General features: G+C 40.7%; 2 protein-coding genes and 1 pseudogene across 2 annotated transcripts; 1 reads left to right on the top strand and 2 right to left on the bottom strand.

Moving 5' to 3' along the window:
- Positions 1 to 339: 339 nt before the first annotated feature.
- Positions 340 to 1,239, top strand: LOC133923202 (adenylate isopentenyltransferase-like; annotated as a pseudogene).
- Positions 1,240 to 12,760: 11,521 nt separating this feature from the next.
- On the bottom strand, positions 12,761 to 14,758 carry LOC133923203 (uncharacterized). The gene is made up of 3 exons (XM_062368628.1): positions 13,741 to 14,758; positions 13,445 to 13,596; positions 12,761 to 13,360 (listed from the first exon to the last, which is right to left on the bottom strand). The coding sequence occupies exons 1-3, from the start codon at positions 14,756 to 14,758 to the stop codon at positions 12,761 to 12,763; spliced, it is 1,770 nt and encodes a 589-aa protein (XP_062224612.1).
- Positions 14,084 to 16,486, bottom strand: LOC133923204 (uncharacterized). Its single transcript, XM_062368629.1, has 2 exons — positions 15,563 to 16,486; positions 14,084 to 15,429 (listed from the first exon to the last, which is right to left on the bottom strand). The coding sequence occupies exons 1-2, from the start codon at positions 16,484 to 16,486 to the stop codon at positions 15,256 to 15,258; spliced, it is 1,098 nt and encodes a 365-aa protein (XP_062224613.1). The 3' UTR covers positions 14,084 to 15,255.
- Between the last annotated feature and the right edge of the window lie 11,226 nt (positions 16,487 to 27,712).

Genomic DNA, 27,712 nt, shown 5'->3' on the forward strand with positions numbered 1-27,712 from the left:
AGCTAGGCCTCTGGCAACTAGGATGTGGCTCAAGTCATAGACCCACCAACGCCCTACAATTCATCCAAGTTCAATCGGCCACCAAACTCACGTGGGCCTCTCCCAAGCGGTGGCTTGAGGCTTGGTCAAGGTTTGGTTCTTCCCTTGTATATAAACATATAGTCATACATATACTTGTGGACCCACAAGTGGTAAGGCCAAATGTAGCCCTAGGTTTCCAAGGCTCTCGATGGACTTTGCCCTTTCTCATGCATCGAGGGACACTTGTGCCGAGCCATAAAGCATATTTTTTTCGATATTCATTCTCCTCAGATTCTTTCTACCTAGCACATTCCCCAAATGTTGGTGAATAAGCTGGTGGTGATCATGGGTGCTACGAACACGAGCAAGACGAAGCTATCAATCGATGTGGCTAAGGTGATTGGCAGCGAGGTGTTGAATGCCGACAAGATGCAAATCTACGCTAGTCTTGACATTGCCACCAACAAGGTGAGTTTGCATGATTGATGCGGTATTCCTCATCATCTAATTGGATATATTCCTGCCACTTCCAGTGATTTCCCTGCATCCTTCTTCTGATCTCTTGCAACCACCACTGCAAACTCCATTGTAAGGCGTGGTCACATGCCTATTGTGGTAGGTGGATCAAACTCAGTCATACATGGACTTCTTGTTGATCACTTTGATTCTTTCCTTATTAATCCTTTTGCGCTATCCAATTATTCCCCAGCACTGCAATTTCATTGTTGTCTCCTTTGGATCCATGCTAATGAGATGATTCTCAATAAATGCCTCAATCACCGTGTTGATGATATGATGGATGCTGGCTTGATCGAGGAGCTCAAGGATTGTTTTGATAAACCTAACAAGAATGTTGGGCAAACTGGACTGAGCAAGGCCATTGGTGTCTCGGAGCTTGGCGAATATTTCACATGGCGTAAAACCTATTACGATGCCATAACTGAGATGAGGGCCAATACCCAAGCTCTTGCAAAATCACAAAGTGCAAAGATCCATCATATGGTTGATGTTTGGGGCTGGCCTGTTTGTTCTCTTGATGCCACAGAAACTATACGTGCACATCTCAGTGGATCAGACCATACCGCCGAGGCTATGACATGGGTACGTGATGTGAGTGGCCCTGGACTTAATTCTATAAATGATTTTTTCAATACATTTAAAAATATCCAGTTGCTTGCTCTTGTGCACGTCTTAAATTTTACAATAGCCAATGTATAAACTCTGGTAGTGCTATTGATTATGGTGTGTATGTCTATTTTCAATTCCTCTTGTCAGTCTTCATGCTTGGAGGACGCTACATTCTACTGACATTATCTACTTACTATGCCAATATCTTACACATTGTTTCCTAGGCATGTTACCTCTACACAGATGAGTTTACCCATAGTATTAATGATATTAATCTAATTGGTTGTTTTGTGTTATTAGCTGTAGAGATTATTATACTACGCATTGACCCATGTAGTTTGTGATAAAAGTGGCTTATTTCAATTCCTATGCTCACATTAAGTATGTTCCATTATGTGAAATAACAATTACGACTCATTAGGCTAGTATCTTAAGCATTGTTCCCAATACTCATATGGTTTCCCGTGTCTTCACACCTAGGTTATTCCTTGTTCTTTGCAAAGTATATATGCACCTTAACCTATACGTTATGTCTAAACAATTTAGGTTGAGCTGTATATAGGTTCGAATGTATTTAATACAAAGAAGAAGGTATTTATGTAATCGCTAAGTGAGTAGTACCGACTCTATAGAAAGTTTTGCCCCAAACAAATTGCATCAGGTAAATCACATATTAAACGAACACAAATGAATTAACTTATATATCCAGTACAAAGTACAAAAGTTTGTTGGTTTATTGGTTAATTGCACCTTCGCGTAGTTAATCTTGGAAAGCTATTGCATAACGATATTTGTTGTTTGTTCTATTCCCTACCTTCTTTTTACAGCTGCAAATACTTTGATGCTTGATGATTGTGTTTGTTTCTAATCCGCCTGTTGCATTGAAAGAGTATATTTGTTTTTGGTCCTTGTTGATTTATATTTGTCACATACATATACCAATTGCCTAGTTCCCTCATATAACCTTATAAATTTCTCCATTTCCCAATGTTTCACAAGGCTCCCATACAAACATATTATATATGAATATACAGGAAAAGAAAAGTTTGTAGATTTCTTGCTCAACCGGAACAAGTTCCAAGTAGCTAATTTTTGAAAATTTATCGCATAATGTTCTTTGTTAGTGTTTGTTTTGTTCCCTACCTTCCTATTGCATATAGCTGCAGGTAGTTCGATGCTTGATGATTAGTACCATGTCAATCCATCTGTTACATTGAAAGAGCATATTTGTTTGGATTTGTTGATTTATATGCCACATAAATGTGCCAATTCCTTGTTTCCCTCTTATATCCTTATAAAATTTATTCACTGGCCAGTGTTTTGCACGTCTCCCATACAACATATTAATATATGAATATGCATGCAAAGAAAAAGTGCAGCACCGTACATGAGAGGTCTAGAACTCATGCATGCATTAAGAGGCAGGGTGGCACTGGTAGATGATTTATTAGAGCAAGTAGATGTAGTACAATTTGCATCTCTTAATATTTTATTGTACCATATCATGGTTATTCAAAGTGAATATAAAATAAGATCAATGGTGCCATTTGTAACTATTTCACCAACTTTAATATAAAGTACACCTGTAACAGACCCTGCAAATCTATTTGACAAATTCCCCATTAGGTCCTAGGAAATCTCCATCAAGAAGATTATCATATTATAAAGTGTATACACTCGAACATGGCTAGCTTCACTAAAAATGGAAATCTGTATGAACCCAGGGGTAGTTATCATCCCCACAGGACACTAGGGCAGTTAGCAAGACTAGATTTTTTCCCAATGTCCCTTCTTCTTGCACTATTAATGTTCATATGGCACGAGGATTACATTGGGTTAACATTGCACTGCCACAATAATTAGTATTTATTGTGGCCAAATAGGCGACCTAATATTACAACCTAGTTAGTTACAGCATGTAGCCATGGCTTCTATTTTCCTACATTACATAAAAAAACATCAAATGAGATATATTATTAGTGACAACTCGTTGGTACCCGTCACTAGTACACTATTAGTGACGAGTCTAGTACCGACCCATCACTAATGTGTAGCTCGGACTGGGACCCAGCCACGACCCGTCACTAATGAGGGTTCATTAGTGACGGCGAGCAGACGGCTCGTCACTAAAGATATTAGTGATGGATCATATTAATATCCGTCACTAATAATTCAATCATTAGTGGCAGGTATATGAGGCACACGTCACTAAATGTAGCCTACTCATTAGTGACGGGTCGTTATGAGACCCGTCACTAATATTAAATTAATTAGTGATGGGTTATAGTTGTTACCGTCACTAATGATTGACTCATTAGTGACGAGTGTCCTTATAACCCGTCACTATCTTCTATCACTCCTATCTGCTTGACCACTCTTATCTGCCCATTTCTCTCTCTAGACCACTCTCATCTCTGTTCATATCCGCTCGCCTCCTCCTCCCGCCGTTTGCACCTCGCCGCTGACGCTGCCATCATCCTCCCCCTCCACCACAGCTTGATGTACGCCACCGCCCCCTCTACCAGCTAGGGTTAGGGCGATGGATCAAGGTAGTGGCGGGGGCCGTTGCCATTGCCGTGGCGGATTTGGATGGATCCTGATAACTCCTCCATCAACTCACGCACCAGGCGTACACTACCCTCCAGGTGTTCCCCCCACCGGCCACGATCGAGACCGATCATAGTAACCTCTTTTCTTTTTCTCCCTCATTGTTAGGGTCATAGTAACACTCATTAGGACACAATAATTTAATTGAGTTTATAGTACATTAGGCTCAATTCATATCATTCTATCATGTAGGTGTTGAAACCAATCATATGGCTTAAAGAGGTAATCCCTGCTATAGGTGGTATTGTACCTTTGGTGCAATCCACTCTAGATGGGAGAAATTTTGTGAAGCTATCTATCTCTTTTGACATACATTCAAGGGGAGAAAGTAGTGAGGATATCACTATTAGGACATATGGCAAGGTATCACTGATTTCGTTGTATTCCAAAAAAACCGCTGTTGAAGGTTGCCTGAAAGTGGTTGAGGAGCATGTGTTCTTTTTGCCTGACTACAACTATTTTCAAATAAAAGCGCTTGAGGACGACAAATAGGATTTGGCTTCGATCAGTGAGAGGCTTGTTCAGTTCGATGAATATGATATGGTACAGTAATATGTAATCCACTTGTTTTGACATACATGACTGTTAGCATGTATTATTTTCATAATTTTATTTTCTTTGCTTGTAGGATATTTTGGTGACATCTTTGCGGTAATTAGCTTTCATGCTATCTTAGATCAAGCCATGGAGCATCTTAGGTTAATCTTTTATGGCCCCGGAGTGGACTTCACTGCTGAAGGCAACTTCCAGGCTGATATAAGATTTCATTTAAGTAGAAATGAATTAGCTAATAAGACCTTGTTTACTGTCTATGGTAAAGCATCAGGTCGTCCATGCCAAGCAAAACAGAGTGCACTAATTCATGTGCTAATGTACATCGATGAAGTACTAGGATACAATATTGTAGATTTCAACTATGTTAAATATCAGAGATTATGTGCTCTAGCAAATGCTCAAGTATAATGATGTATGGATATTTGCATAAGTAGTATGCATAACTATATTGTATGACTGACTTGAGTTAAATTCAAGTTTCTAGATGTATATCTGTGTTCTTGAATGTTAAGATGGCTGCCAAATCCTGACATTGCTTTAGGATGTCGTCCATCAAAGTTCAGTTATGTTCTGTTGAATGGGATGTTGAAGTACTCTCTGTTTACATACATGTAGTTCTCTTGTTTGTAGAAGTCAATCTCTGCATGTGTTCTTAGTGACGGGTATCCTTATCACCTATCATTAATGTTAAATAATTAGTGACAGATGTCCTTATAATCTGTCACTAATATTAAGTCATTAGTGACGGTTGTCTTTATAAGCTATCACTAAATGTAGCCTTGGTGGCTCACTGCCGGGGCCACTCATTAGTGATGGGTTGTTATGAGACAAGTCACTAATGGCTCACTCATTAGTGATGGGTGTCCTTATAACCCGTCACTAATGAGTGATGTTTTACTATTATTTTATTCACTGAGTAGCACGACTAGATAGTGTTTGTCCACCACAGCTTCTCGGCAAAGGGGCGATTTTTTGGTGATTCTGTTGAGGCCAAATCAATCTCGGTGAAGTTGGTTTCTGTCCCTGGCCTTTGAAGGTTTGCCTCCTCTCTCTCCTCCTCTTGCTCATATATGCATGATGGATTCTAGGGTTTGAGTTGGAATCAACAATTTTGCTTTTTCTCCCAGATCTTGATATATGTGGATTATCCCCCTTAATTAGTGTACATGCATAACCTACGTCTCCCATTCGGGAGTGTTTGATTATAAATATGAATTGGCAACTCATCATATTTATAAGAAGATGCTCCCGAATTGTCCACGTACTTTGGACAGTTCGAGGATATGTGGCTCGAGTACTAGGTTTTTGTGCTCTTGTCTGGTTCTAGAGAGAATTTCGGTGACGTCTCCCTGTTGTTCTCCGGATACACACCCTCTCGGCTCGTTGTCGAGACGTATATTTGGAGAACAACGGGGAGGTACAGCCAAAATTTTCTCCACAACCGAACAAGAGCATGGAAACTTACTCGGGCCACATATCCTCGAATAGGATTAGGACCTATCTTTGTCTATTAGAAATTAGCTAGTATCCTTCGCCATAGATAACATGTATCATATTTGGATGTTAATTGTTCTCTTGAATATCACTAGAACACACATACACACTTAATTTAGTTAAATCGAGTTAGAATTTTTATAATTATTCTATCATCTCTATCGTTTCTATTTAGAATTAATATTTTTGAATTTGTAGATGGTGGACTAAAGTTGGATGTACCATGATTGCCGTACTTGTAATGAGTACATAAGCGGGGTGAAGTCTTTCTTGACTGTGGGCGGTGACGGATATGAAAGGTCGGGGTAAAATGGCAATTTGGTGTCCATGTTGTGGTTACAAGAATGAGAAGAAGTTCCAAAAACCTGACAATGTGTACGATCACTTGTTAAGACGTGGATTTAAAGAGAGATATCACGTTTCGAACATACACAGCAAGGAAGGCCTTAATGAAGGGGAAATGGATCAGGTCCTCCCCGACGGCAGTACGGATCAAGGACTCCCGCCAGCCAATGATATGGATGATTATCTCAGGGACGCAGACATATTAGGATTCAATGACGACTACGTGGATTTCGTGGAGAATGTGGATCAAATGGTGCGTGATGCTGAGGGGCACAACGAGTATAGTGATGGTGAGTTTGCCAAATTTCAGGAACTGGTGCGAGAGTCAAAGACACCATTTTATCCTGGCTGTAAGGAGAAATACACGGTTTTATATGCGGTGCTTACGCTTCTGCAATTGAAGGAAACCTATCATTAGTCTGATAGGAGTTTCAAAGAATTGTTGCATCTGCTAAAGGACATGCTACCAGAGGGGAACAAGGTGCCCAAGACCGTCTATAATGAGAAGAAGATAGTTTGTCCTTTGGGATTGGAGGTAGAAAAAATACATACATGTAGGGAGGATCGTGTCCTATTTCATGGAGAGTATGCAAACCTGGATCAATGTCCTATTTGTGAAACCCATTGATACAAGTGTAGAAATGATGGTGGCGACGTGGAGGAAGGAAACAAGAGAAAAGGGCCACCTAGAAAGGTGATGTGGTATTTCCCTGTTTCCCCATTTGAAGCGTTTATTCCAGAACAAAAAGGAGTCCCAATTGTTGGAGTGGTACAAGGAGGGTCGTAAGAACGACGCAATGATACGACATCTCGTAGATTCAGCTCAGTGGCGAACCATTAATTCCAGACTTGGGTGGTTCGCTGTAGAATTAAGAAATATTAGGTTTGCTATGAGCACAGATGGCACAAATGCATTCGGTAACATGAGTATCTCACATAGCACTTGGCCTATTGTACTTTCTATCTACACCCTTCCACCTTGGCTTTGTAAAAAGCGAAAATAAATTATGTTGTCGACCTTAATTCCTGGTCCAAGGCAACCTAGCAACAACATCGATGTGTACCTCAAGCCTTTGGTGGATGATCTTAAAGCACTCTGGTTTGAAGGCGTTGAGGTTTGGGATCAGTACAAGCGATAATACTTCACCCTACATGCCATATTGTCTGTCACCATCAATGATCTGCTAGCACTTCGTAACTTGTCAAGGCAGAGTAAAAGAAAAGGTGAAGCTTGCCCCCGATGCTTAGATGACACTAAAAATATGTGATTCAACGAGTCAAAGAAAATAGTCTACATACGGCATCGACGTTTCCTTCCAAGGAACCACTGGTACCCAAAAATGAAGTCTCAGTTTGACAGCACAAGGGAGAAAGCGTCACCTCCATGGCATTTCAGTAGGCAATATGTCTATGATAAGGTTAAGGATATTAATGTTGTCCTTGGTAAGCGAAAACGATCCTTCACGAGTGATGAAAATGAAATGTGGAACAAGAAATCAATTCTCTGGGAGCTTGATTATTGGAAATATTTAGACATTCGTCACTGTATTGACCTCATGCACGTAGAGAAAAATATATGTGATAGTTCTTTGGTACGATGCTCAACATGAAGGGAAAAATAAAAGATCATGAAAACGCAAGAGCTAACCTTGAAGAAATGGGCTTAAGGCCGGAGCTTCATATCAATGATACGGATAAAGGGAAATTCCTACCCCCTCTCTTGCATCACCCTATCCAAGAAGGAGAAAAAATAATTTTGCGAGTTCTTGCATAGTGTGAAAGTTTCCTCCGATTACTCGTCCAACATTAAGAGACTTGTTTCGATGAAAGAGCTAAAAATGGTTGCTAGCATGAAAACTCATGATTGCCATGTGATGTTGATGCAGATGATTGTGGTTGGAATTAGAAACATATTGCCAATTGGTGTTTGAGAGGCTATTATGAGCATGTGCTTTTTTTTTCAATGCAATTAGTCAGAAGGTATTTGATCCAGAAGCGCTAGGCGAGTTAGAAAAAAGACACTTTGAGACTCCATGTCTTCTCGAGATGTATTTTGTACCATCCTTTTTCGATATCATGGTCTATCTCACAGCTCATCTTGTGAAGGAGATTTATTTTCTTGGCTATGTGTTCCTGCATCAGATGTATCCATATGAGCGATTCATGGACGTTCTCAAGTCGTACGTAAGGAATCAAGCTTTTCCTGAGGGGTGCATCGCGCAAAGTTACTCTACAGAGGAGGTAGTGGAGTGGTGCATTAATTACACAGACCTAGATAACCCAATTGGTGTGCCTCATTCTCGCCACGAGGGTAGGCTCGCAGGGCAAGGAATTCTGGGGAAACATGAAATTACTCCTGAGCCAAAGGCATACGACCAAGCTCATTTTCTCGTATTGCAACAAATGAGCGAAGTGTCCCTATATATCTACGAGCACAAGTAGTTGCTTCTTTAGGAGAATCCAGGGCATACCGAAGCTTGGCTTGCGAAGAAACATATGCAAAGGTTCAACACTTGGTTTCGAGAATGAATCAATCAATCTAGTACTCCTGCAAGTGATTTGATCAGGAAACTAGCAGCAGACCCTATATACACAATTACAACATATCAAGGGTACGATATAAATGGTTACATATTTTATAAGATTGCCCAAGATCAGAAAAGCACATACTAGAACAGTAGTCAGATAACAACATGCATATTTATAAGAAGATGCTCCCAAATTGTCCACGTACTTTGGACAGTTCAAGGATATATGGCCCGAGTAGTAGGTTTCTGTACTCTTGTATGGTTCTTAAGAGAATTTTAGTGGTGTCTCCCTGTTGTTCTCTGGATACACACCCTCTCGGCTAGTTGTCGAGATGTGTATTTGGAGAACAATGGGGAGGTGTTGTCGAAATTTTCTCTAGAACCGTACAAGAGCATGGAAACCTACTCGGGCCACATATCCTCGAATGGGATTAGGACCTTTGCCTATTAGAAATTAGGTAGGGTCCTTCGCTTTAGATAAGAAATACATCATATTTTTATAAATTCATATAAAAGTGAATATAGTTACTAAGACTTATACAATTGTATCTATATATTCGGATCTACTAGATGTCTGCCAACGAGTCATCGTGATCCTTTGATGAAGCACAAGCTCCCAGTCAGACGTCTACACAACTATGTCCTACTGGAGCAATAGTACAAAAGGGCACAAAAAAAGTGGCTGACTGAAAAGATTACCATCATGGAAATCGATGATGATGGTTGTCCTATGGAGAAGAAGGCCCTGTGGATGTTACGAAATCTCGCAGGGCAGATGTTATGGAAGCTCGCAGGCCTTAATGCTCGGGAGAGGGTGCCATTGACCATTCGGAAGTTCAATGGCCTCACTGTGGATTAAAAGAATATCTTGTTCAATGATGGTGTCAATACGTTTCTGGAGTTCCCGGAGAACATGAAGGCGAAGGTTTGCAGGGCTGCTACGAAAATGATCGCCAAATTTTAGAGAAGCCACAAGAGCAAGCTTGTGAATGAGTATATAGCAAAAGAGTTGGAGCCCTTCAGCAAGTACCCATATATTAAAAGAGAGGATTGGGAAGCTTTTGTGGCGTTGAAGAGCTTCGAGACGTTCCAAATGGAGAGTTCAGCAAAGAAGCAGCTTTCGGCAAAGAACAAGCAGAATCACAACCTGGGTACAGGCGGGTACGTGGGAAAAAAGGGATAAATAGCAGGCGGAGGATGCATAGTTAGCCAACAAAGGCTGCGAGAATCCTTGGTTGCAATTCCTGAGATGATGGCAATCGTATTTGCGCGCGAGAGGTACGCTGTAGATAGTGGAGAAATCACCTTCAACTCTAGTGAGACCGAGACATTCGCTCAAAAGGTGAAAGAAATAGCAACCTACTCCTCTGAAGGTTCATTCATCGGGATCAGGGAACATGATGTGCTCTCCGAGACGTGTCCAGTTCCCAGGGCTGGAAGTTAGGTTTCCCCAAACACGTCGGGATGTATAAGAAGAGGAAGAGGTCGGTCCCAATAGATGTGGAAGCATTGTCCCAGTCAATCAGGGAGATCATTTATCAAGACGTCATGTAAAGGTTTGCGGCACAGGGAGTCATAACTCCTAGTGCACCAGTGGGTGGTAGCCCCATTGCTGGACATAAGAGTAGTCAAGGGAGGTTGAACAACCTGTCTTCTCTCCATCTCTGGAGCCCGATACAATAGACCTTCTTGATGGGCCCACGCTGTGCTCGCTGGTCATAAGGGGGGCTACTATATTGAGGTTGCAAAAGTCCAGGTGCATCTTGAAAGGACAATGATGTCGCCTAGAGGGGGGGTGAATAGGTGTTTTTCCAAAAAATCGTCCTCTTTTACCGTTGGCCTAAACTTGCAGCGGAATATAAACTAACAGATTTTTCACAAGTGAAAACCTAAATAAGTTAGGCTCAACTAATGCAAAATAACCCTAAATAAGTGTGGAAGTTACAATTCTAAGGTGACAAAAATTATTCAATTTTAGCAAAAGATATGCAAGAAAATATTAATTGAAAAATCCTAAAAATACTGTTCACCGAAGTATCCGGGTTGATCCGGATACTCCGGGTTGTACAGTTCTGAAACCTCCGGGTAAATCCGGAATCTCCGGGACCTATATAGAAACTAGCCCGAAACTAAAAATAAACAGCGCCTAAAGAGTTTTAGCTCAAACCAAATGAAGTCGTGTGTTCCAAGTAGATCCACAGAGAACCTACAATCAAATACACACAAACAAGTAGATCGAGCAATATACACAACTATTGAGCAAGAACTCAAAAGTAAACAACCGAAGTGGAGACACAAATACTTGTTTCCCGAAGTTCAGATTCACCACCATGAATCCTACGTCTCCGTTGAGGAAGCTCCAACGAGACGGGTCTCTTTCAACCGCTTTCCTCGATCCACTAGCTTTATCTCTTCCCTTGCAGAGGCGAGATTGACCTTCAAAAACTTTCCCGCGGCTCACCACACGCATGGGAGCTCGCCGGGCAACACCTAGCCGGCTAGGAGGCTTCACCTCCAAGGGTAACAAATGCTTCACGAACTTTTTTGCCGATGAACTCAAGTGCTCAAGATTGAATTTAGCTCACTTGCACTCAATCTTCCAATCTCTCACTAAAATGGAGTGGGAAAGAATTCTTTTAGCTCTAAAAATGTTCTCTTTCGTGCCCTTACAGCAGCCCCAAAGTATGGAGTTGAGAGGGTATAAATACCCAAACCCCCAAAACTAGCAGTTACAACACTTTTTTTAACTGACCTGGAGCCTCTGGGTCAACTCGGAGTATCCGAGTAAGCTAAAAAAGGCAAAACCGAGCATCCAAACTCGGAACCTCACCCGCAGTATTCGGAACCCGGAGTATCCGGGTCAACTAAAAAGGTCCAAACTGAGACCTCTCCCCGGAACCTCACCGGAGACTCCAGACAACCCGGATATTTCGGGTTAACCCGGAATATCCGGATTCAACACAGCTGACCTTCAAAAAACGGCAATAACTTTTGATCCCGAAGTCTGATTTTGATAATTTTGGACTCTACTCAGAGAATCGGAGTACCCTTGTTCTGACTTGCCATTGATGTGAGTCAGATGTCACGTCTTTGAGAAGCGAGTATTACATCTTGCACATATAAAACAGGGTGTCAATTAAAGTAGCACAATATGATACGAAGCATTAAAAGATAGGAGTGTAGGAGTGGCATGATAGTTGGAGAGAAACGAAGGTAACGCTGACAATAGAAGCTAATGCAAATGGGAAAGTCGAAAGGTTGTATAGGTTTTGGAATGAAAGCAATGAAAAGAATAAGGAACCCAAAGGATGAACTAAAGTATTGAAAGGGCACAAAATTTAGAACCCAAAAGTATAGCACAGAAGGAAGCAAAGGAATGTAAAATGAATGATGAAATGAACATAGAATATAAGCGTAACATTACAGAGGGTCAATCAATGGAGCGCAATATGATAAGTGATGCATTAAAAGGCATGGGTGGGCTCATACTTAGAGAGAAACAAAGGCGATGCTGGCATTAGAAGGCAATATGAATGGGAGAGTCGAAAGGATGTATAATTCTTAGAATAAAAGCAGTAAAAAGAATAAGGTAACGAAAGGATGAACAAAAGTATCGAAAGGGCACAAAATTCAGGACCCAAAGGTACACCATAGTAGGAACAAAAGGAATTCAAAAAGAATGATGATATGAACATAGAATATAAGAGCAATACACAGGGGACATGCAACATCAACAAAAACAAAGCATATAGTGAAGGACTACAAAAGGCGTAATGATAATAAAGGCAGCAATTAAGCTGGGACCAAAAAACATCAAGAAATGATCGAGGAGCCCTATTAAAATAAAACTACACATGCTTAAGGACTTCTTCATAGACAATATTTCTGGTTGCTGATGTCGGCTCTCCATCACCATCTTCTATCAGTATCTTTAGGCCTTTCCTTAAGTTTACTCTAGAGACAACAACATAGAGCTGACCATGGGTAAAGACTGGCTCACGAAGATAAACCCCGACCCTTTGTAATGTTTGTCCTTGACATTTGTTTATTGTCATAGCATAGCACACTTTGATTGGGAACTGTCAACGCTGCAATGTGAAAGGCCACTTTGGACTTGTATCATTCAGGACAATGCGAGGTATGCATACTTTGTCACCCACATGGTTCCCAGTCATAATCCGACCTTCTAAGAGACGATCACCCAGCCTTTTGATAAGCAAGCGTGTTCCATTGCATAGCCCAATTGATTGATTAATGTTCCTAAGCAGGACAATAGGTACACCAATCTTCAGGCTAAGATGGTGTTGTGGGAAATTATTAATGACAATTGAATTCAAGAACTCTGGTGGGTAAAGCATTTCATAGTCAGAAGGTTGTTCAGATGAATTAGCAATGCTGTCAAAGTTAAGATAATCCCGAGCAGAGGTACGAACTTTTTGAATCATGAATGCATTAACTTCATCAACAACGGAATTGATTGGGCAAACGATGCATCGTTGAGCTAAATACGGAACAGAGGAATAGAACTGTTGGAAATCATCATATATACGTTCAGCAATAGCCGGTATTTTAATACCAGAGGGTCTCAACAGAAGGTCATCAAGTATCTCGATCCAAGACTTTGTGACCTCACCATTTCTCACGATGGGTTTAAGCTGCCCTTCACCAACATCCAGCACCCACTGTGCAAAGGTCTACATCTCAATTTTCTGTTCTAAAGAAAGAGAAGGATTGGTCAGCCTCATGTTTATGGACAAACATAAGACCTTCACATTATTCCATAAGTAGGAACCCAACAAAGAAGCTTTGAACATTTCAGATTTATCGCCCCCTTCAATAACAGGCAGAACCTGCCTAAAGTCACCGCCAAGCAACATTGGCTTCCCACTGAATGGCTTGCATACATTCTGTGGATTTTCTACAGATAATATATCTCAAAATATACGGTCTACCACTTCGAAGGAATGTTTGTGATCCATAGGAGCTTCATCCCATATAATAAGAGAGGCTCTTTGTATAAGCCCAGAGAGCATGGTGCCCCAGCTAATAGCACACAAACTACCCTCATGAATATCCAAAGGGATTTTGAACCGTGAATGAGTAGTCCGACCTCCAGGGAGCAGGAGAGAAGCAACACCGCAGGATGCGACAGCAAGAACAATGTGTTCATTGGATCTCATATTTGCTAGAATAGCATTCCGGAGGAATGTCTTCCCAGTTCCACCATGCCCAGAGACAAAATAAACAAACAGCTCATTCTGTGAAATAGAATGAATGACATTATCATAGATGATTCTCTGATCAGAATTAAGAGCAGCTGACATTTCTTTAGCTTCACGATGAAGCTTGATTCTATCATAGATCAATTCTTCTAGGATCAATCTGTTACCGTCGCTGTTGCTGGGGTTATCAGTAGGAGTAGGCAGGTCATAAGATGCGATGGATAGGCCATTGTTAGAGAACATATGTGTTAATTCCTTCATCAAGCTAGACTGCAAAGCATGATCAGGGATGACATAAGATGGGTTTTGTAGAGTCCGTTTGAGTTTGTAGGCAAGATCATCTGCCATATACTTCCAATATCTATTGAAGAGGGATTTCACATTACCAACCTCACAATATACTAAGACCGTCATAAACAGGTTCCTAAGTTGGTATGCTGTAGCCCAGACTATTGCCTCATCAAATAAACATGCCAACTCAGTATCATCACCTATCAAGCCTCGAGCTTGGCATGCAGCATGGTATGTTGGATAGACAATGCCTTCGTATGTCCTGACATCTTCATAACTCATGGCACCACGAACAACCATCAAAAGCATGCAAACATAAAAAGTTTCATCAGTGCTAGGATGAACATAGCGCAATCTACCAATCTTGATGCCTCTTTTCCTTGCTTTCCAGAGCTTATGATCAACATCCCATGTGTATTTCGAGGCGAACTCACAATAGGTAAGGCTGCGAGCTGTCGGATACCGGCGGTTTGCAACAAACCACTCGATTAACATGCTCTTCTGAAAGTCAGGATCATCAATGATTTCTTGCAAATCAGTGTCATCACGGATAGTAACAAAATTCATTCCAGGAAGGTGAACACAGAGACGTTCAACTGGTGGGAATTTACCATGTATTTCAAATCCAAGCAACCTCCAAGTGGCTTCACAATAGGACATATATCTTGATCTTATATATTCTGCTATTTCGTCGATGCCTCCATTATTCACTCCTTGCTGATCAAAAGTGGGAGGGATTGTCTTAAAACTGAACTTTGCACAATCAAAACCTTTGTTACAGTACTTGAATAGATATTTGACTAAATATGACTGGTTGCATTCTTTAATGTTGATATGAGCTTGGTATTTTTTCAGGACATCAAGATTATGCGGTACAACCCAACGATTATCAAGGTTGACATTGTGCTTCCATAGTTTGGCCCCATCATTCCTGCGCCGATAAATAGGATACCAATGTTGATCAAAGGTAGTTTCAGAGTGAAAATCTTTAGGATACCTTTTAGAACATGTACCATCTTTCATACATGAAGAATTTGGATTAGAAGGACCACAAGGACCATGGATCATAAATTCTTGAACCAAAGAAAATCCCAATGAGTCAAGGATCTGATCAGGTACTTCAGCGGAGATATAGCGGTCAACATCAGCAATAGATCGGCCTCGACCACTGGCAGATTGCCACACAAGGATATGAGAATGCGGAAGGCCACGCTTCTGGAATTCATTAGTATGCGCCACTGTAAGCATAACAGGGGACACATAATATTATTTAGATGAATCTGAAGCCAATGCAAGAATAAGAAGAGACAGATAAAATAAACAGGGACACATAATGAAATAATGAGAGTAAACAAACTAACTTGCACGTACAGGGCCGAAGATTCGGTCTTCCTTAATATCATCGAGATATTCATGAAGTTTCATATGGAATACACAAACTACCATGTCTGATCTATCACAGGGTTTCTGGACTGGTTCAAAACGAATAGCCTCTATAATCTCAGGCCACTTTGGGTTGCAAGTGAATGTGGTGAATTTATTGGGCGGCCCATACACGCGACAAATAGCCATGCAATCTTGATAATTCTGTTGCATATACCTTTTACTACCAATAAAGCTAGAAGGCAACATCTTTTTAATCCCAACATCTTTTCCTATGGAAGCACCCTGGCATATGGCATTTGATATTCCTTGATATGTTTCAGACCGTAAGAGGTGTTGATTAAAGAAATGAAAGGAAAGATGGCTTGCTTCAACACATGAATAAGCGTTGACACCAAATTGTTGGGAAAGCCGACCACAACAAGTGGCTGGATTAGGCTCATGCCTGCGATAATGCATGTAGTAACAATAGAACCCCATCATAGAAACGTCCTCACGATATCCTACAGTTCCTGAATTAGCTTCCTTCAACTTGATAGCAGTATGAAAACCTTTGTCGTCGTACGAAAACAATAGGGGATACCGCAAAGACATGAGTACTGGATGGATTGGAGAAATCTGCTTGAATTGTGAGGGCTGAGCTTTGACGACAACGTCGAAAGTAGAAGTATTAGCAAAAGAACCACCAATTAGTAATCCTGCTAATTCAGAAGAAGTTGGAAGGGAATATCTATCACCATGTGTTTTTATAGAACTGATAAATTTGATAGCAACATCAGGTGTATTTGGAGACATGAGTCTATCTCTTCCCATTTGAAATTTCTTAACGAATGGATTGACCCTATTCAACATATCAATAAGATCAGAAACACTTTCAGGATCGGGTTTATCACCCTCTTCTGCAAGGAACATGTTCAATCTATTTTGTAATTCATTAAGAGTGTCATAGATGTACACCTATGCGTATTTAGGCCGCTTGCCAATAGGCGGGATCAACACACCAATACGATGATGAACGACACCATTAATACGGAAGACATAAGGACCATCACTAGTATTAATAGATCTACCAACATCAACTCCAAGAGAAGTGAAGGCACACAAAGAATTATATTGTCGGATCATTTGCATAAAACTGTTCGATCGAGAACCAACATCAAAGCGAATCAGGTCCTGCAACGGTGGTGGAAAAGGCCTATGCATAGGTAATGATATTCTCCCAACACGACAGCAATTCTTGTAAACCGTACGATGCTGACTGACCGAGCTTTGATTCTCAATCCTCTCTTGGTACCAGAAGATCGCAGAACACCTATCGCAGGCATAATTGGGCCCACCGTAATAAGAATGATCCTTATATGTAGGTGTATGACAACAAAAGCAAGACATACCAAAAATGCAAGCAAATATGTAAACAACAAATATGAGGAACGAATGGAAGGCGGGAACAGAACTATATGAAGGAACAAAAGTATACCTCTCAATATATTGTATTCCTGAGGAAACGAAAATATGTGATCCATAGGTGGGCCCTGTGGAATAAGGCCTACAATGCATCGAATTTAAATGGGAAACTGTGAATAAATGCATGTGCAAGGATAGAACAGGCATGCACATAGGGCACAGATCTTGCCTTATGATAACCCTTACCTTGTTGAACCGTATTCTCTTGGCACGGTTTGCATTAGATTCGGAACGGGAAACAATAGGCTAGAAATGTTGGCCTATAGTTTAGGGTGGCAAAGAATAAGAAGTGGTAAGAAGCAATAAGACCAAAAAAAAAGGAGGCAGCATAAAAAGGAGGGAAAAGATTGGTAAAGAAAAATGGTACGATGAGGCAGCACAGAAGCACCGAAAGTACCTAAAAATGAAAGAAGAAAAGGAGGCAAAAAAGGTAGAACATGCCTAGCAGATGTACCCGGGCGCTGGGAAGCAGTAGATGTCGACTAAGAATCAAGGCCTTCACGAACAGCCCTACTTCTCTTAGGAGGCATGCCTCAAAATAACAGAGCCGTAACAACGTCATAGTAACAAAAGGGAGTGGATAAATGAAGGAATGCAATAACAAATAAGCAGGCAGTAGCGCATAACACATAATAGGAAAAAAAACCAGGATACCAAGAAGACAAAGAACCCATACTGCACGAAACCACGAAGCACAGAAACCAGGTATAACGAATAGGAAGTGAAGGAAGAAAAACAGCAAGAAAATATGAAAAGAAGGCAAATAATTATTTACTTCAGAACACCATAGGCATACCACAACATCAGGTACTAATTAAAAATGTAATTTAGTGATTAAATGAAGCCACATGAGGCAAAATAGCAGATAACAAAATGGCAAATCCAATGGTTAAGCAAAGGCACAACAGGTAGGTTAATATGTAGTAAGGCATGGACTAAAGTAATGTGTAATCCAATGTGTAAACAAAGGCAATTTAATGAGGAAACAAAGCTGCAGGAGACAAAGTAACATATAACAGAAGGTACCGGAAGCAAAGTAAGACATAACAGGATCAGTAATTCAATGTTTAACCAAATGCACAGGTAACATATTAGCGCACAATAAGCGATGGATGGAAAAAATTGGCTATTCTACAAGTGGAAGACCAAATTTAGTGGCTAAGGAAATCGACAGTGGGCGAAGCAGAACATTATAAAGGACAAATAAAACAAAGATGCAGGAGACAAAGCAATACATAATAGAAGGTGCTGGAGACAAAATAATACATATCAAGATAGGTAACCCAAAGATTAACCAAACGCAGAGGAACCACATTAATCCCAATAGGATCGTTAATCCCATGATTAAGCAAAGGCACAGTAGATGCACTAATATATAATGATACATGGACTAATAAAATATATACAATCCAACGCGTGAATAAAGGCACAACAGCTAAAGGAACACATAATAAAATCGGTAACCCAATGATGAACTAAAGGTACAGGAAGGCAATATAATATGAGCAGCTCAATAGCTAATTGGAAACAGAAAAGTTCGATTCTAGAACATGAAGGATTGATAGCACATATAAGAACCAACGAAGGATTGGTAACACATATAAGCACCTGTTCCCTAGAGGGAGCACGCAGCCAGGCAGCGAAGACACGGCCAGAGGCCCTTCGACGGACAACGCAGTCACAGGAGGTGAGGCTTGGAACCTTGCACAGAGGAACAAATAATGCAGCATCAGGAACGGAAGCAAATGAATGGGAAAGAACGCATAAAAGCAGAGAATCAAAGGTAAACACAGAGGTTATCAAGGAAGAAAGGGAAAGAACTGAGTGAAGTGAGGAGGCAAGGGAGAAGGGAAAGGAAGGAGAAAAACTTACGATGCAGCTGAGGAAAGAAGATGACACAGGCGAGGATGTCCGTTGCGCTTGATGCGACTAGCCGCCGTCTCGCGTGACGCGCAAGCTAAAGCCTTCACCGGCGGACGTTTCCTGGAGCATCGGACATGTGGAGGGAGGGACGGGGTAGACGTTTCTTGGAGCACTGACGAGGCATGAGGCAGACGTTTCTCGGAGCACCGAACACGTGGAGGGAGGTACGGGCATCGGGTCCTTCAGCGACGTTCGTTCGATCACGGTGTTGTCGCGCGGCAAGGCACGAGTAGCCGACATACACGAGCGGGAGCGCCGAACACGTGGAGGGAGATACGGGGCTCGGGTCTTTTAGCGATGTCCGTTCGAGCACGGCGTTGCAGCGCGGCACGTTAATGCGCGTGGCGAGGCACGAGGAGTCGATGTACACGAGCCGGAGCATCGGACGCATAGGGGGAGCAGTGAGGTTCGATTCCACCAGCGACGTCCATCCGATCAGCGCGGGGGGGGGGGGGGGGGAGGGGGACACGCATAGCTGGGAGGCGGTTGAGGCTCCGATAGCCTTTGAATCCTTCGGTGTTAAAAGGTACATATATAAATATTTCGAAGAAGGACATGATATATCTTATTAACCTAGGGTGTTGTCTCATCACCATTGTTAGTCAAAAATTGTAATAAGTAGCATGTAGGTAGTGCACATTGACTAAGGGCTTGTTTGTTTGAGCTTCTGCTTTTGAGTTTTTCTAAAAAGTTGTGTTTTTGGTTTGTCTGAAAAGTTATTTTTGGAAATAGACTGTTAGCTTATACAATAAATTTTTAGCTTCTCAGCACATAGCTTCTCATAAAAACGTCTCTCAGCGAGCTTCTCAGCTTTAGTTTATTTTCCTCCAAAAATCAATTCTCCAGAATCCCATTTATTCTACCTTCTAGCTTCTGTTTTCTGATACCAGTAAAAACAAAATCAGAAGAAAAAACAAACAGGACCTAAATCCACGTGCTTTTGAACACTCCGCGTGAAAACAGGACAGCAGTCCTATTCTTCTAAATGCATGTGCTGGCTCAGCTTTAAGTACCCATGACATTGTATAAGTCATATTCTTCTAAATGCCAAACTGGGCGCCCTTTCTATCTCTCTTCCTTTATCCCTTGTAGATACTCCCAATTAAGTACTATAGCTTGCCTTGACAAAAAATTTCCTGCTTAATACTTTACCTATATACTTCTATTATTGCATTGTTTTTACACACCAAAAAATTGTTGTTTTGCCAAGCTAGCTGACCGAAACATTTTGTTCACACATCTGAATAGGTCGTACATAGCCCTATATACTCTCTCCATCTCTCTTTATCCTGTATGTTTTGGAAGCTAGCTGTAGCATGCATGCAGAAAAGAGGGCATTGGCTGGCAGCATGCATGCAGAAAAGAGGGCATTGGCTGGCAGCATGCATCACGCAAAAAGTAGGGCACTCACTCCATAGCTTGAAAGTGATAGAAGTTATGTGTGCTTTTCTTAGACCAGTTATAGTGCACTATAGGAGCCCACAGACAGATCGTTAGGGTGCATAAACTATACTAATGTTCATGCACTACACAAATAGTTAATACAAGATGCCATACATAGAGGTTTGAGAACTACCCACTTTTGAATAAATAGTGCAATACGAGAGCTTACACACAAACGATTACATGCAGAGGTGCTGGTACAAAGTTCTTGATAGAACAAACATACATATTTTACATGACACACTAGCAAAATATAATATTACTCAAGATACTACATGATATGGCCACCTCCTAATACCTGCTCGTAACATACAAAATTTCCCTTATAGGGAAATTAACAAGTACTAGGTTGCAATGGCGGTTGGTAGCTTCTGGAGGATATATGACATGTTCTAGCTTACAACACGAAGAAGCTATAATAATAGTGATGCCCAAATAGCGCCTCTGCCATTTGTTTCTACACAGGCATTCCTGGGAAGAGAAAGTATGTAGTTATATCATTGTGACAAAAGGCAAGCATTAATAAAATGAATTCTTCAAAATGTAGAGTCAATGCATACCTCAATTTATTATGAGATATTTATTATTGGGTTGCCAATTAGGGTGTACTCCTACATAACATTGAATAATTCTCGTGCAAACTCTTCATGTCGAGTCTCTGGTGGGTTGCTCCACTATACATGAGTTGCTCGACATATGTGGCTGGGGAATATGTTGTTGAAGCACATGATGCAAGTGGAAGAATATCATCAAAGCTTGGCGCATATGAGGCTCAATCGCTTCAGAAGATTTATGTGGGCGTTGAATAACCCATTCTTTTCAATACGTAGTAGTTGGTATCTGTTGGACAGAAGCTGGGACCAACTTACATAGGGGTGCTAGTTCACATCATTAACAGGAATATTTATCTGTGATATGAAAATAAATAGTTGCTATTTCTGACACATTTTCCTCTGCATCATAATTGCTCCTGCAAGGGCTGCCATGGAAACTCTCAACTATCACAACTTCAGTTTTGTTCGGAGGGTGATTTCATTTGTGAGCCATGCTATCCTGTGAATTTGATCTAGCTTTTACCATCCCTTCTGTGCGGATAGTTGGGCCTAACTTGCTAGTCATTTGCCTCTGAATGTTTTTGCGTGAGATGTAAATAACTCTAGGGTCCTACGGAAGAATAAGTGAGTCCAGTTGGAAGCTGCATGCATATGCTAATCCGAGGAACTAATTATTAAGGAATAATGACGACTCGAAACAGGATATGAATATTAGTGAAAGTAAATAAATACATTGGGTTGAGAGGCATGGGCCTGGGCATTCTCTTATGCTTGCGAGGATGATTCTGCGACCACACTTTTTCCCTTGTCCATTTTGTATCCTTAATTGAGCTGCACCAATTTTATCCTACACATATGAGACGTGTAAGCAACCATATGATTATTTTCATATAATTAGTTAGTTACCAAACAAAGGCAAAAAAACTTAAGATATTGACTACATATATTATGTTTAAATTTATATCCCCAATGTCTACATGAGAAGTTTTAATAATAAGGTGAATACAAAAGCAAACAAGAGAGTAAAGTGACAGATAATTAAAGTGACAGATAATTATCGTGTGGGATTTCCTTGCACCCTGATGCCACGGATTTGAGCATCTGGAGTAGACACTGTTCTTTTGTTTTCTTTGGTAAAAAAAGAGACAGCTAGACTTTTGAAAGTCTGAATTACCTAGTGCTTGTGTGCCAGACAGCGAGCAACAAATAGGCGAGAAGTGTGGTGGGTAAGGTCCTGTTTGTTTTATATGGTAAAAATTGGATTATGATCAAAATTTAAAAGTTAAAATAAATATTTAGATTGTAATCATAATACAAAAGTTGAAACAAACAGCTGATTAAAAAAACTGAATTGTTACAATCCAACATCCAGATGGTAATAATCCAACAATCCGTCTTCCATCAGATTATAATAATCCACAATTCAGCTTTTACAATCTAAATTTTATAATTCAACTTCTTACTATCCATAATCTATAAACTATTTTTTATCATCTCTAATTCAAACAAACATAAAGTAAATTTTATATAAATAGATAATAAATACTGCATACATATATCATGCAAATGTCTATGGATAAGAGAGAAGACTTGTGCGCAGATTGATTGAGACATGAGCTAGCTAGCAGACAAGAATCAAAATGTCCATGCTCAACAACGGCAACAGTACAGATGTGTCCAGTGTGATGTGATACAACACTTCGAACCATAGGACAATTGGACTATTGATGTGCATATAATTTACTAAAGCAAATAGTGTTGGCAAACTGACCACACACTGCCCATCTTTTCGCTACATCTCTGTAAGAATGAACCTATAAGAAGGGGACAGTTTGATGTGGGAGTAAGCAAGAGAGGCTCAACACATGCCCTCATGCAATCAAGGACCAGCAGAGGACACGCTATGCTTGACAACAACTAGTGCATGTCAATATTTTTATAGTACTTACGCTTAGTAGTCATTAGGCTTGATGATTTATTTATACTTAATACTCCATCTAATTGTAAATGTAGGTCGTTTTAGTCTCCTCAACTATTCTCTAAATATAAGTCGTTCTCAAATTTCTATGCACTTTTTTCTCTTTTGTTCCCTTCTTGCCCTTGTTTAATAAATGCTATCACTCTCACAAATGAATGAGTTATTTTTTCCAATGCAGAATAAATAAAGGGTAACAAGGTCATTTGATCTACTTTCTTAATCCTTGTGCATGAGTCTAAAACGACTTACATTTGCAATCGGAGGGAGTAGTTGCTAAGACCCAGTTGGAAAAATAGGCATCATCGTTTATCTAGCACAAGTATTTTATCAAACTATCCTGTCATCATATACCTATCATTGTTTGATTGTAATGCATAAACTATAACTTTCACATTTTTTATTCCAGTGTACAATTTACTATGGCTAAAATAACCTTGAGTTACATGAAGATCCTGGCAAAAATTATGGATGAACTTGGGCTAAAAGCACCAAAAATAACAAATGAGAAAAGAGCTAACCAGACATTTCATGCTGTTATAGAAGTGTACCTTGTTAGGTGGGTGTCTAGAGGATTCAATGGCCCACGAGAATTTAAAGAGACATCATCAATCTCTGCAAGAAGAGCTATTAGAAAAGCTGCTCGTTACGTTGTGCAACGTTTAGAGAAATCTGGCCTTGTTGATATCAATGAATGACTTCAGAGGACAAGATTTAAAATTGTGGAAAAAAAAGTCATGGAGATTTCTAAAATATGAAGGAAGTTGCTGAAGAAAGGGATAAACTTGAGAGGAATCTCACATTTCTGCAAAATAGCCGCACTAAGTTGCTTGCAGAAAATGATGAAATGGAAGCAAAAATTACAAGGTTGCGGAACAAAATATCCTTTATGAAGGCCAAAAAAGGATAAAATGGTAATCTCATCGTTGAGAACAATGAAATAATTAGCATACTGAAGAGGCAGGTATCAGAAGCTACGAATGGAGCTATATAAGCAATTTCCATTCTCTGTAATTTATCGAGTTTTTAAATGAAAATTTCATGGTAGTAACTACCATGATGTAGATTGGTATGTATCAAGGCACTGGTACTATTAATAAATGGATGTGGAATGGAGTGGCACTCCACTGCAAAACCATCTGCACCCGACACAGAAGGTGGACTGAAATATTATGTACGACGGTGTGCATGGCATGTCCAATCTTGTTGTACTATCATCCACTGCATACCTGGCTTTACTTTCCGACACAATTTTATGTCCAAGGACAAAGCCATGCATCTGTCAATTCTTTAAAGATTTGGAGGTGATAGTTACGATGCAGGCCAACATCCATGTCATTGGCATGTCATTGTTGTTGAACAGTTGGCGTACAAGTAGAACAAGGAAACATGAACATTAAGGATATGTTTAAATTCGAGGAGAGGGCTCCTAGGCGAGCAACAATTTTGGCTTTTGGGTCCCTAGCAAGACTGTTGTCGGTAGCTATATTTTACAGAACTTGGATGCTATTGTTGGCAATCAAATTCTGCTAACCTAGCTACACAGGAAATGGTAGCCTACATTGGCTTGCGAAACATAATTGGCCACTGGTGTTCAGCTTTTCAAAGTCCACTTTTCCCTTATACAGATGTGTACACATAATTTTCTTACTATTTGTTTACTACGCTCTCTTTTTGTAAAAAAACCATTCCTGATCATGCCCTTCCCAACAAAGAAACATCCCTGTCTAGCTAGGCACCTCATCCAAGCTTACAGATGTGACAAAGAAAGAACGTGAAATCAGGGTGTACTGATTCAAAGCATAACGCAATAGCATGGGCAAGAGTCTTAAATAAGACTCCTCCGCTCCCCGCACATCCCCAACCCATCTCCATGAACATGGAAGCATAGGACAAACATTTTTAGTGCAACCACTCGCATACTCACACATACAGGAAGAAGGCCAGCGCAAAAAGTGGAGGCAAACAAAGCGGAGGTAGCCAATACCAACACTGAGAAGGCCATGTTATAGGAGTCATCCCGAAATCCTTGTCGAGGAAAGACATAACTGATTAGGCTTTTGGAGAAGTTAGAGTGGTAAATGGCATAAATGAAAGGAAAGCGGAAATGTTTCGTTTGAGTGACGCCTTCGTCACTTTACAGGGGGTTTTGGAACACTAGAGGATTTTTTTGAAGTTATCACCTGGGCTCAGCCGCTCAGCTAGGCATTCACAAGAAACCGATTGGCCTCTTGAACGTTGATGGGTTTTATGATCCACTTCTACTTTTTATCAATCTTGCTATCACGGAAGGATTCATTTCCATAGAGGCTAGGAACCTTATAATTTCATCACCAACAGCAGAAGAATTGATTCAAAAGTTGGACGAATACGTGCCTGTGTATAATGCTGGGTTCATTTGGAGAGATACGGTGGAAGATGGTTGTTTAAGTGATCAACAGCTTGGCACCAAAACGACCAACTGATATGTGTTCTGTTCGATGAAAATGCTAGTGTTGCATGAATTAGCGAGGCAAAAATAGTCACCCGTGGAAGAAAGCATTGGATTGTGCTTATGCAATATGTTATATTTGTACATGAACAGACAGGGTACGCTAGCCTAAACAAATTTTTTTTATCATATTCATCCAAAAAGTCATGCTAGTAGGAGATTATAGATTTTTACTGCTCGACGCGCAGTGCAGCGGAAGAAGAGTTGGATTAGATCGATTCAATATCGTGCGTGTCAAACTCCTCGAGCAGCTTCTCGATCAGATCCACGACCTGCTCCGCGCAGGTGGTTACACTCCTCGACCAACTCCGAGCAGGTGGTCGTGCTCCTCGACCAACTCCGAGCAGGTGATCGTGCTTCTCGACCAACTCCGAGCAGCCTGCGACCAGCTCCAAGTGGTCGCTGTGTGATCCTCGACCACGTAGAGGAAGGAGCGACCACGACGGGGAGGCCTTGATCGTGTCCCCGATCACGAAGAGGAAGTAGTCGATCACCTTATCGACCACAGAGCATGTACAATGCTGCGATCTTCACGTTGAAAAGATTAACGTCGCAATAGCAGCAGTGTCTCTATTGTGTCCACACGTACAGGGATGGAACACCGTACGCCGATATGCTAACACCGCACACCCGGCTAGGGATTCGGAGGGAGTTCGGCAAGAGGTGGAGGCCAGGGTTTTGTGGCGGGATCAACTCATGCGTCCAAGACCCCTCCTCCTCTTATATAGAGTACAGTACACTAATAAACCTTTAATCATATTAAAGCCCATTATGACTCTAAACCCTAATGGACCTTTAACCATATTAAATCCCACTCGTACATCCAATCCGCACATGTGATCGCCTCTAGGGCATATCACCTACAATCTCCCACTTGCACTAGAGTTGATTCATGCAAATTTTTAATTCCATCCCCTTAAGTGTGTGACCCGTTAGGTTCATGTGTAAACGGTAACTACCCGGAAGCTCTTTCCGAATTGCAAGTCAATAGCGGTACCTAGCAGCACATATTGACTCCCGAGCACGTATAAAGATCATATCGGCTGAAACTTGATATCATCATGCACCAATTCCTTTGCCACACGATACCAGTCAAGCTCAAGGTGAGATTAGTGCCACCCTTGTGACAGCTCGACCATTCACTCGATCAAGTAGTGGATTCATCCTGATTAACTCTTTAATCATATTGGTATGGCCATGCACTTTCACAATCTAACTACCTCAAGGGGCCCAGAGATATCTCTCACATTAAGTAGGAGGGGCAAATTCCATCTTAACCGCTCACACCCCATGACATGCTTTATAACATACCCGAAAGTAACATTTATAACTACCCAGTTATGGAGCAGCGTTTGGAAGCCCCTAAGTGTGTTACTATACATTCTGGGAATCAATGACGATCTCAGGTTTAAGGATTCTGCAGGTACACCATTCGAGACTACAACTGATAGCATTTCACTTAACTATCCCAGCAGTGTCTCAAGGTGGGTCTGTCCAACACCATGTTCGCTAACATGTGTTCATATTATTGATTTGATATTTCCATATATATGATCTATAACATGATCATCAATCAATACACGTGTTGGTTTGTGAATCATCATTATTCCTCGTGATGATAGGAAACCAGGGACCATTTAGAATGACATCAAACAATGAGTATCATGAGCAAGTCACACACTTGCTAATAAATGTCTATAATGGCCATTCAAGGAACAGAGTAACAAATTACTCAAGACAACACAAACATAGAAGTGATATAATCATCTCCATGATCGCCTTTTCGGCATATCACCAAAATTTTTCTTCTTGCACTAAAGCCAGTCACATAGGTATTCAATACCTATTGCTCGATAGTGCACCTTCTTTTAGGCTGTAAGATAAGACAAGCTAACGGATCCAGTTCGATAGGTATCCAATACCCATTGCATATGTTTATATCACTTCTTTATTCAATTCAAAATGATGTATGCATGCCAAAGTACATGCTCGAAATTATAGTGGTACTAATGCTCCCAATTCCCGAGCAATACATCTACTATTGACAATAGAGATCCATTGGACTGAACACATTGCAAACCACACATAACTCAGAAACCAATTTTCTGATCCAAGCAATTTCAAATACGACCTCAAAAGTTGTGATGTACTTAGCAATTGTTGTAGAGTAGGCAACGGTTCTTGCATAGGACATTTCTAGCTCACCGTTCCATTATTTACATATAACCAGATTTCACACCATGGTTCCTTTGTTAGAATCTAGCATCGATGTAACCATTTACAATGAC

This window comes from Phragmites australis, chromosome 6 (genome assembly GCF_958298935.1).
Source record: "Phragmites australis chromosome 6, lpPhrAust1.1, whole genome shotgun sequence".
In the NCBI taxonomy this organism is placed as follows: Eukaryota; Viridiplantae; Streptophyta; class Magnoliopsida; order Poales; family Poaceae; genus Phragmites; species Phragmites australis.

Excerpts from the sequence above, each read along its gene's own strand:
- LOC133923204 (XM_062368629.1), bottom strand. The coding sequence starts at position 16,486 with ATGTTCCTTGCAGAAGAGGGTGATAAACCCGATCCTGAAAGTGTTTCT. Across the intron at positions 15,430-15,562 it reads AAGACCGAATCTTCGGCCCT|TGGCGCATACTAATGAATTC; the intron begins GTACGTGCAAGT and ends TTATGCTTACAG.
- LOC133923203 (XM_062368628.1), bottom strand. The coding sequence starts at position 14,758 with ATGAATTTTGTTACTATCCGTGATGACACTGATTTGCAAGAAATCATT. Across the intron at positions 13,597-13,740 it reads CCCTTTGGATATTCATGAGG|AAAATCCACAGAATGTATGC; the intron begins GTAGTTTGTGTG and ends TATTATCTGTAG. Across the intron at positions 13,361-13,444 it reads ACTTATGGAATAATGTGAAG|TGGGTGCTGGATGTTGGTGA; the intron begins GTCTTATGTTTG and ends ACCTTTGCACAG.